The 11,171-nt window shown below is 38.4% G+C and overlaps 1 protein-coding gene across 1 annotated transcript; it reads right to left on the bottom strand.

Annotated features, from left to right (window-relative positions):
* Positions 1 to 837: 837 nt before the first annotated feature.
* Positions 838 to 10,750, bottom strand: prpf3 (PRP3 pre-mRNA processing factor 3 homolog (yeast)). The gene is made up of 17 exons (XM_007256835.4): positions 10,577 to 10,750; positions 7,425 to 7,584; positions 6,772 to 6,902; positions 6,520 to 6,675; positions 6,245 to 6,331; positions 5,853 to 6,136; positions 5,592 to 5,710; positions 5,310 to 5,497; positions 4,958 to 5,124; positions 4,752 to 4,834; positions 4,488 to 4,631; positions 4,141 to 4,240; positions 3,920 to 4,033; positions 2,277 to 2,395; positions 2,061 to 2,138; positions 1,890 to 1,951; positions 838 to 1,688 (listed from the first exon to the last, which is right to left on the bottom strand). Exons 2-17 carry the CDS (start codon positions 7,567 to 7,569, stop codon positions 1,539 to 1,541), a joined length of 2,127 nt encoding a protein of 708 aa, XP_007256897.2. The 5' UTR covers positions 7,570 to 7,584; positions 10,577 to 10,750; the 3' UTR covers positions 838 to 1,538.
* Positions 10,751 to 11,171: the final 421 nt, after the last annotated feature.

Raw genomic sequence — 11,171 nt, 5'->3', positions numbered from 1 at the left:
CAGGTGCATATGTTGTTTTATTGATACCTTTAACATAGTTAACAGTAATTATTGTAGCACAGAAATAGTTTGGCAACCTCACAGACTCTTGACCAACATACACTGGTAAATCCAATTTTATGAAAGGGTTAAGGTGCCAATTGCAAGTTCTCCTCCTTTTTGCATTTTCTGTAACGAGTGGGAACATGAGAGCCTCAAAACACACCACTCTCAAATGACCTGAAAACAAAGATTGTTCAACATCAAGATTTAGGGGGAAAATACAAAAAGCTATCTCAGAGATTTCAGCTGGCAGTTTCCACTGTGAGGAACATAGTGAGGAAATGGAAGAGTTTCAGATAAGCAGAAGAGAAGGATGGTGAGAACAGTCAAAATCAACCCACAGACCAGCTCCAAAGACCTAGAATATCAACTTGCTGCAGATGGAGTCACTGTGCATTGTTCAGATATTCAATGCACTTTGCACAAGGAGAGGCTGTATGGGAGAGACAGAGTCACAAACTCAAGGAATACAAAAGCACATTTGTACAAGCCAGCTTCATTTTGAAATAAGGTGCTGTGGACTGATGCTATGCATACCAAGACAAGCACTTGCTGCCCACAGTAATATTAGGTGGTGGTTCATCATGCTGTGGGGCTGTGTGATCAGTGCAGGTACTGGGAATCTTGTTAAAGTTAAAGTCCTGAATCAATCAATGATTTATAAAGGAAAATTATGAAAATGATCAGGGTTGCTAAAAACTTTCATACCACTGTATTTTGGATAAGTCTATATTTGTTACATTACTTATATTAGCTACTCACAGTAAAAGATTGACAAGAAAGGATATTCCAACAGGCGTTTCCCCAAAACTTTACTGTAGTTGACAACAGTTTAGGTACATTCAAATAAATTCTAACTGGGAGAGGGGAAAAAAGAAAAGAAAAATATGGGGAAATAAAATTACCTCAACATTATATCCAGCTGTGTCATTCAACAATGAAAGAGCCTTTTTCATTGAACATGGAAAATATGTGGATCTTTGTCCCAGACAGTCCAGCAACAATATGTGCATGTTTTAAGCAAACTCATGTGCACTGAAGCCATATTTTTCATATTGCCTTCAAGTCCATGTGACCAGAAGCCAGTATTCCAAAAGAGCAGCCATAATGCAGCTGATTTTAGCTTCAGGTACTGCAAAGCAAAAAAAAAAAAAAAAACCCTCAGCAAGCAGTACTGATACACAGGGGAACCATTTGGATGCTACTGTCTCTCACTGTTGAAGATACATTATACATATCTGAAGAAGAGGCTCAATCAAATCCGGTCACTGAAGTTCAACAGGTTCTGATAAATCCGTATCCGTCTGACAGAACAAGCAATCTTTAACCACACATACTCATGATCCACTTCTTACTGCTTCTTCAACGGTCTATATTTTACATACATACACACAAAACAGTCTCTCTTGTTCTCTCTATTGTCCGTAACACAGTGTATGTGCAGCACACAGGTTATGCTGCAAGTATCAGGTCTCTTTTGATTCGTCACGTTGGTCTCAATCATCAGCACTCTCCAGAATGCTTTGGCTCAGGGCCATGTCCCAATAGTGTTCTGTTGCATGCTTCTTAAAATGCTCTCGTGCCATGTTCTCTGTGGGACACTGCTTGAACTTCACATCCCCAAAACTGCGTTCCTTAGCTGTGCCCTGAGATAGAAAGAAATAAAGAAGGGAAAAGAGAAAGAGGAGAATGAAGGGCAGGGTTGAAGAAACAGAACAGCAATCAGTAAGTTAAAAAAATAAAATAAATAAAATAAAAAAATCACATTAAAAATGTCTGCAATATACACACGGTCCATTAATGTTGTTGCACTAAGTTAATAAACATGCACTTCCACAGGTTCTTACCTCCCAAACCAGTGTGCACTTGTTGGTTTTCTTTGATCCCTCTTCATCTGAACCATCAGGGTCTGGCGAGGAATCAAGGTAATAGATTAGAGGTTAAGAAAACACTCATGAGCCCGATAGCACCATACGAAGCTAAAAATTAAGAATAAGGATTAATTCCCCCTCACTTACCATCTCTCTTTGAGTTGTGTTCTTCCCATTTGATCCTGTTCAGCATCAGCCTCTTAAACTTCTTCTGGGACTTGGGTCCTATTAAAGAATAACTCATTTTAGTACAAAAGCAGCCTGTGAATACCAACAGTCCTTCACCATGAAAACAAACCATTCCAAAACAGAATGTAGGTCTTATTTCTTTATTTGACACACGCTTTCTTCTACAAAACTCACCTCCCTCCACCACCACAATGTTGACGTCTTTATGCAGCACCACCGTGCCTGTGAGGTAGAGCTGGTTAGCGTTGGCCTCCACCTTGAACTTTTTGGCTGGATTGTGCAGATTTCGGATCCTGACAGCCAAGTGACACATGGCAAACGAAAAAAAGAAACAAACTGTTAATTTACTGTCTTGCGGAGTGACTTTACATTTGGGATACCATCATGCCACAAAGAGATTTATGAGTACAAACCAGCCCCCACACCCCTGCCAACCGTACAGTCAACAATTTTGTAAAAGTGTTATATTATCTGCATTTCTTAAAGAACAATAGTTGGTTACCCAGTATATTAATGGAAACAATATATTTAAGGCATTTTTTTACTTGAAATAAACATAAAAATAAGTGCAAATATCAAACAGTGCATGTGTGTATGTGATAGATTTTCTAAAGCATTTAATAATGTGCATTTAAATGTAAACAAAATAATCTGTTTTAGATTTCCAAAATTAAATAATATTTATATTAGTGGTATCACCCATCACTATTGTGATTAATAATAATTAAAATTCGGTCTTATTTCTAATTATATAATGTATATTATATTACAAAAATATATATATATTATATTTTTAATTATATTAGGATATATTGTTTAAGCATAGTCATCGCGATGTGCACATGCGCAAAAGTCTCATCATGGGACCTGGATGTCACCTAAGGCATTAAACCAAACACATCATGATGCAGTATTTTGATTCTTGAAACAATAAGTAGAAACACAGCGTTCTGAGTGAGCAGTGCTGCTGCTTGAAAAGGGCAAGGGAGCGGGTGGAGGCAGGGCTGGTGACGTCACAGGTCCTGCTTTGTGTAAAATCACGATATAAATCGCCGAAACAAATCCAATATCGTGCAGCCCTAATTAAAATAATGATTTAATGTTTTTTAAATGCTGGTATTGTTCTGTATTTTAGAGGAGACAGTAATAATAGTGTAGTCTGTTTTAGGTCTGGGAGACTATTCTTTTTACTGTTTTATAACATCTCAGGCTAGTTTTGATGCTTTCCAAATTAGAATATTTTAATGTGCTGTGTTACTCTCAGAGTTTAACTGAGAGTTTTAATGGTAGAAATAAGGGCTAGTGTATATTCTACCCTGGAAAGTGGAAACTCAGGAAAAAGGGGCTTTAGCACAGCAAAGCAGTGCTGACAATTTGGAGGAAAATTAAGTGGGGATGGCTCCATAGGTAGCTTGCTGGATTAGCGTGTTTGCTAAGCGTAACAGCGCGAGTGGCCACAAACACACATAATAAACTAAACAATAGAACATGGAATCATTCATTCAATGATCATACTATAAGTTTACAAATGAGCACACGTTGGCAGGTCTGATGCCACATTTAACTTGAACTATAGCTAAACATAAAAATAAATAAATAAAATTAAGGAATTAAGATGCATTTCATAAATCACTGTGGGAGACTGATGTTGACAATTCTCACTCATTATATAATCATTTTTGGCTTGATAGAAAGGATTCAAATAGGTTTTTGACTTATACTTAGGCTAAGAGTACATGGTACAGAGCAGGGAAAATGTTCTCTAGAATGATGAAACTCCATCCAATACTTCTGGAATAAAAGCTATTACTGTGTACCTGTAGACAGCAATGTGAACTCCTTGACTTAGATCTTCCTTTAGCTTCTTCACCTTCTTCTCTTTCCTCTGTTCTGCTGTAAGTTTACGTGCTGCATTCGCTTCCTCGTGAGCCCTGCACACAGAGAACAAAATGTTCAGTGATTGTAGAACTGCTCACTCGGTTTGAACAGAGGACTTGTGATGGTTCATGTTCAACAATGGGTGTGTGTGCAAACTCACTTCTGTCTCTTGGCCATCTGTGCTCGAACGTGGGCTTCCACTTTCGTAGGATCTTGCACCGCCTCCGTCCCCAGTACTCGCATCAAATTAGAGATACGCACTGCACAGAGAACCAAGCACGCTCTTTGGTTACATAATATAGCACAGGCACATTGATTCTAATGGCTTGACTGCATCTAAAACAAAACAATACTGAAGAAAATCAATGGGTCTTCCATGCATACAGTCTCAATAAATCCTGTAACTAGTTTGCATCTTACTGCTATCAAAGGGCTTTTTTCGACAAACTGTTTTTACTGACTATTAAGATATGACTATTCTCCACTCTGTTTTGCACCTTATTTTACCTTTGGGTTCTGGTGGGGGCATGAGACCAAGGCGGACCTTCTCCTGGACCTCTTTCTGACCCTCCCGTCTTGTCTGCCGCCTGAGTTTTTTCTGTTCCTTCTTTGTCAAATATACACCTAGTGTGACTGGCTTGTCTGAATCCACTGAGGTACAAAGGGGAACCATTGATTAGAACAACAAATTAAAACAAAAATGAATAAAATGACAGAAATAAAACCCAGCAGACGAGGGGTTTGTACTTGTATTCAAACAGTTTAATTTACCAGGAGGGGCCATTTGGGCCGGATGTTCCACCAAATTTGTGACCCCATGAAACTCCACGCCATCAAGTACCATCTCAGAGGAACTAAGAAAATAAAAGATAAGGTCAATGCAACAGAAACGACTGTCAGTACTTCAAAACATTAAGTTCACAATATGGTCTTCACAAAAAAAAAAAAAAAAAAAAAGATAAATTATAGTTTCTTACAGCTCTACGTTGGAGGGTAGAATATAGGAGTCCCACCACTCGATGAAAGGCACCTCTCCCTCTCCGAGCTCCTTCTTAGGGGCGATCAGAGCCAGCTTGGTTGAGGCCTGGATTCCAGTCTTCTTAGCAGCCTGTGCAATCTCCATTTGAAGCCTTTCCAGTTGAGTCTGAAAACGTAAATGAGAAATTTACACAAATATTTTATAGGAAAAGTTACTTTGTACAATGTAGTTTGAGATTATTGTTTGTATAATTGATCTGCATGGCTTTTTACTGCATGGAGAACATAAATGTCTTTCCATGTAAAGCTACACAAAGATGAGTGAAGGTGCTGTCTGGCAGACCAGCTTACCTTGGTACGTATCCGCTGGGCTATTTTCTCAAAGCGTCCTTGTTCGTGGAACTTGAACCCCCTTCTGGCTCTCTGTGGTGGTGGCACAATCATCCTTGGGTCAAAGTAGGATGTAGACTCAAGATCATCACTTGGCTTCTCCTTCAGCTGCTGCCTGAACTGCTCTCTCTTCACTGCCCTAATATTAGCTTGAATGAGACGGAGAGATGATAAGGATTAGTGTTAAATTATAAAACTGGATGAACACTGATTTAGGGAATTGTGTTTATGTAAATGTCCTACCTTTCAAAGTGGGCATGCGATGCGTCAGTTCTACTTCCTTGCCACTGGCATCAACAGTTCTTCCAAGTTCATCCAGAATGAGGGGTGTTGGCTTTGTAATCTCACGAGCCTCCACTTTGCTATAAAACACAAACACAACTCCACGTGTACAGCTGAACGTTTACACAAAAACTGATGTGACTGTGTGATAAGATGATGTATGCTTCAAGAATGCTCATATCTGTATGCATACTACTATACTATGCTCTACATTCTACTCACGGTGGTGCAATCCCCATAGCATGCAGGTTGGCCAGTGCTACAAGATTGTGTGGTCCTTGGTTGTTCAGAGCCCCCAAGATGCCAGGCTTCATAGCCAGAGTGGACTGAATTTTAGCCTGGAGCTCAGCTGCTTTGCGAGCCTTTTCGATAGCATCATTCATGAAGCTAGCAGCTTGGGAGGGGGCGATGGACTGATTTCCTCCCCCTGCAGAGGAACCCAGTGAGGGGAGCACAGGGCGTGTGGTTGGGGCCTCTGGCTGAGATGGGGCCTGAGACATTCTAGACTATAGAAACAAACATAGAAAGAAATATTTCATTCCTTATCACCAAGACCAACAATGAGATACAGCACATGTGGTACAAGAACACAGTGAAAACAGCATGTCTCTTACCTGACTGGCAGGAACTGGAGCCACAAAACTGAGCTGCTTTTTCCTCTCCTCGATCTGCCGTGTGGCTGCTTCCATCATCTGCTTTATCTGTGGACAAAATTGGGCTGATTAAAAAAAAAAAAAAAAAAAGTGCATACATAGCTGACCTATAAAGTCAATATTTCTTCATTTGAATCAAAAGCACAGCCCTGTAAAAGTCTGCAAAGACAAGACCTCTTTTGAATAATGAACACGCAATAAAACCACATTTAAAACGCCCTTGATGTGTACATTACCTGCATCTTTGTGAGCATGGCAGGACTTTCTGATGGAGGCCCAGAGATAACTTCTGGCTCCTCAACCTCCTCAAAACGAGGCACCCTCTTTCTCTTTGAAGCAACTTCCCCACTCTCTCCATCCTTTGACCCTTCCACTTCATCACCAAATACATCCTGCAGTGGAAAAGAGATTAGAGGTAAACTGAAAAATCTGAAAACACTAACATAGAAAATAAAATCACAAAACTAGATGTTGTGCACAATTCAGACCTTCAGCTCCCTCTTGCGATTCTTGTCTCCTGAACCTCTGCTGCCCCGAGAGTTTCTACTCTCCTCCAGTGCCTCAAAGAGCCGCTCCACAAAGCCGCTCGCAGAATCATCAAGAAACGGCCTTAGCTGGTCTGAGAAAGAGAGCGACGTAAACTGTAAAAAGGACCAGAACTACAAACTGACATTGCAGTAATTTACAGAGGAACATACAGACAAAAACATACTGTACAGAGAAAGTGGGCAACATTACAGTATTTAATTGAATTGGGATAAACTGTGTTACTGCAACAAACAAGCTTTTTTTCTGAGCACACTCTCAATACTGCCAGTGTTTAAATAACAGATCAACTATAATATTTCCTACAAAGAGTGTAATTGATCCTGCTGAAAAGGATTCAGTGCAACAAAATCTGAATTAAAAAAAATCTGTACAAGATGATTTAGATTTAGATCAGAATGTCTACAATGACATCTCTGGTGCATTTTCTTCATGTACAAATTTTGCAATAAACATAAAGTAATGTAAAAATGTCATATATATATATATATATATATATATATATATATATATATATATATATATATATATATTACAATACTGTCCACCTCTGACTGTACAGACAGCGTACATATAATTTATATGAATTTCCTACCTGTTGTCTTTCTTTTGTCTAGGCCCTTTCCTACACAGTGCAGAGCTGCAGTGACCACAGTCGGTTCTGAGAAGCCAAGAACCTTTTTCACTGTCCGCTCCACCCAGGGCCGCAGCTCCTCAACCTCCCGCTTGGGCAGCGACATGCTGGGAAGAGCTCTCTTCAAAACACCAATAGTAAACACTGTTAGTGTCATTATTCATTACAAAAACAATTAAACAATTAAAATTTTCTAGGCATGATGCAACTGATCATTTGTTTATTAATATATGAAGAGCAAAATTATTTGCCCAAACTGACTATCAATTTGTTGTCACAATAATATATATATATTTTTTTGCGTTCGTCCCACTGGCATGGCTGGGAGCCATTTTGATTATATTAACACCACATTAGTGTACCCTGTCTTCAGGTGGAGAGAAACCCTAACATTTGTTGACAGTAACTTGTCTGCAGATGATTGAGAGACATAACTGTCTCATTTGTTTTGTATCAGTGTCCTCGAATTACCAGTTGCCCTTCCATTACTATGAGTACAGTGGGGTTGGATTCAGAGCTATAACTTGTGATTATTTTAGAAGTCGACTGTTGATTCTTTTTTTGTCAATTTGTCAATTTTTTTTTCCTGCCATGCTCTCCATCTTTGCTTCCAGTGGGTATGCAGGTATACCTCCTGTTCATACCTTTCTCTATCGCTTTAAAATTACACAAAAAGCTGAATGTGGGACAAATGCCCTTTAAATGTTTTAAAGACATTATGCGGAAATATGTTGATATGTATCTGTTGTGCCTGTCATTTTTGGTAAACATGGTGAGTGAATAGTCCTAATTCCTTTTCCAATCAGAGATGTATAAAGTACAAGAAAATAAATCATTTGAGTAGAATTTGAAGTGTTCTTTAAGCACCACACTTAAGTAGAAGTACTAAAGAACAGTTTTTGGACTTAATTATTGCAAGCACAAAAGTACTGAAACTAAAATACAAATAGTGTTATGTAGTTATTACGGCAAGCAGTTGAAAGTTTTTATAAAAAAAGCTTGATTGCTTGATTCACTCAATGATGAGGCAGCTTCATCAATCCTGGTGACAGTGTTGTGTGTCTACCGCTCTGGCTTTAGTGATAATGTGGGTTTGGAACAATCTGTAACTTTTTGTAATTGTAAAGAGCAACGATGCAGCACTTAAAAAAATGATCCGAGTAAAAGTACCTAACTTATCAAAAATATGTAGTGAAATAAAAGTGTAAGAAGAAAAAAAAATACTCCAGCAGATACAGATACCACATTTACTACTTAAATACAGTAGTTAAGCAATTCAACTTTTTTACTATACATCTCTGCCTCCAATAGGTTTCTATGGCCAGCATTTTGTATATAGTGCATATCAGACAATTGTTTATATTTGACACTGTCAATAAAGTCGACTAATTGTTGCAGTCCTTGTTAAGTCCTTGTTTCAAAAACTGAGCTCAGTTTTTGAAACAAGTGATTGTCAAGCAATCTCACTGTCGCAGACAAATTTCCAGTCGGGTTACAATCACGAGTCTTGCTAGAGTGAAGCTGTAGTCCAGTTGTTATAGCATTCAGTTTAAGTGGATTGAAAGTTGTAATTAGTCTATTTGGAGTCCTGCATTCAGATCAAATCAACCGTGTTTAATATTATCACATATCTTGAGACATGGCTCACGCAAATAGTGAGGTGAACAATGTCAACAACCAATAACAGAAGAGCTATGGGAAGCCGCAAGGCATGAATATTTTACATGACTGTTCATAAAAGACATGAAGAACAAGACATTTTGCAGTTAATATGCCTTATATGGTTCTTACTTTAATAAGTACAGTATTTTAAAACACAGGTAGCACTTTAGTCATTATTTTTTAAAGTTATTTCATTTTGCACTACTTATAATTAATAAATACACATCTTGCAAGAATGATGATCTTTATGGCAAAAATAGGGCAGAAGAAGCTTACAGGCAGAGTTGAACACAAAATGTGTTTTATTAAAAAAATATAAAGAACTAACAGTGTTGCAGAAAAAGAAACTGTTGATGGGCACAAACATTGTGAGTCTCTAATAAATCACAGTATCGATGAGCACATTGTTTGTAGATTAATATGCAATATGTACTGTATATAAGGTCCACCAGAAAAAATATAGTTGCAGTTTTGCAATTACTGACCCCCAGTCTTTGCAAAATCTTAACATGTCAGTAAAAAGTATGTGAGTAAAAAGTCTGTGATTAGTCTTTAGAGGTGCGAGGGTGTCAGACTTTAGACTGTTAAGTCTTTTCAAAGTCGTGTAGTGTCTGGACAGCATAAACCATTCTGGTGTCAAACAGACCGCAAAAAACATGTGTGCACAAATTGTGTACCAGGACATTTACAATACATCATGCTAACCTAGATAGTTTAAAGCTCACTCGACTATAATCATAAATTTAGTAAAATACATTAAACATTACGCACAAACATGACGTCAACCATTTTTTTGCAGACTTAAAAGATCTAACAAAGATAGTAACGTCTCTGAAACATCTATCATTGAATAGATAAGAAAATAACACACATACTAAGCCCACACAGCTCTCTCACTGATAAAATATGGATAAAGGAACTGGCTCTAATCCAAGTAACCTACGTAGCTTCGCTAAAGCTTATTGGGTTAGTTCTGACTGATTAGCCACAGTACAGGACCAACACTTATGATATAAATCGCATAATTGGAGTCTACGTTGATGCGTTTTATATAATAAAACACCGTGTAGGTTTCTCTGTGTGTTTTTGAAAAACAAAAATCCCCTCCAGGCCTAGAAAACATAACTAAGCTACAAATTCAGCTGCTAGCCTGCTGTTAGCTAGCATAGCTAACCTAGATACCAAACACTGGGCTGGGCTGTTATTAGCTTACATAGCTAGCGTTAAGGAGTTCGCTAAACTACTGTGGTTAGCAGCTCAGTACTGCTGGTAAAGCGAATATAACTAATTAAATAGTGCAATTAATTAATACCACAGGCGATATTAAAGAAGAGTAATATCGCTTTAGGGAGAGAGGTCTCGTGTTGTTCAGGCTAAGCTAACATTAGCTAACAGTCATCCACGCTTCAAACTCCCGCTACTGTTTAATACAGAGGATTTCACACACTTACCAGCTAATTCCTCTCAGTTATCGATTCCGCCCTAAGTGCAGCGGTGTAATATTAAACGCTCCGTGAACTACAGCCCGCGTTTAGCGCAGGACAGCTCTAAAACAGTAGAAATGTTTCTCCAACTTTCCAACAGCCGCTTCGCACACAAAACGTTGTGTCAGTCGGAAACGGAGACGCAGCGATTCCGCTCAGAGAACTCGCACCTCGCCCCCTGCCGCTGTGGCGCCGCACTATTATCAGTACAGAGGGGAACAGTACTAGTGTGTCTAGAATAAATCCTAGAATATCATTGAAAATTACTTTATTTTAGTAATGCAGTTCAAAATGTGAAACGCACACAGAGTGATCTATTTTAAGTGTTTAGTTATTTTATTGCTGATGATTATGGTGTAATTACGGTGCATGGCAATGGACAAATAGCTATTTTGTTCAAGGCTTGGTCAGAGGTGTCCAAACATTTTTTGTTGGGGGCCAGAAATAGAAATATATTTGAAGTCACGGGCCACACTCTGTAATAAAACAAATAATGAAATATATCACTTTAAATAATATTTTTTTCCTGATTATTTAATTTAAACTCCATTTTACTTGACTT

The sequence above is a fragment of the Astyanax mexicanus genome, chromosome 6, assembly GCF_023375975.1.
Source record: "Astyanax mexicanus isolate ESR-SI-001 chromosome 6, AstMex3_surface, whole genome shotgun sequence".
In the NCBI taxonomy this organism is placed as follows: domain Eukaryota; kingdom Metazoa; phylum Chordata; class Actinopteri; order Characiformes; family Acestrorhamphidae; genus Astyanax; species Astyanax mexicanus.
The sequence above is the reverse complement of the archived record's forward strand: the minus strand, read 5'-3'. Positions and strand labels throughout refer to the sequence as shown.

Coding starts and splice junctions, on each gene's coding strand:
- prpf3 (XM_007256835.4), bottom strand. CDS start 7,569: ATGTCGCTGCCCAAGCGGGAGGTTGAGGAGCTGCGGCCCTGGGTGGAG. Junction 4,241..4,487: donor GCCCCCACCAGAACCCAAAG/GTAAAATAAGGT, acceptor TTCTCTGTGCAG/TGCGTATCTCTAATTTGATG. Junction 2,139..2,276: donor CATTGTGGTGGTGGAGGGAG/GTGAGTTTTGTA, acceptor ATTCTTTAATAG/GACCCAAGTCCCAGAAGAAG.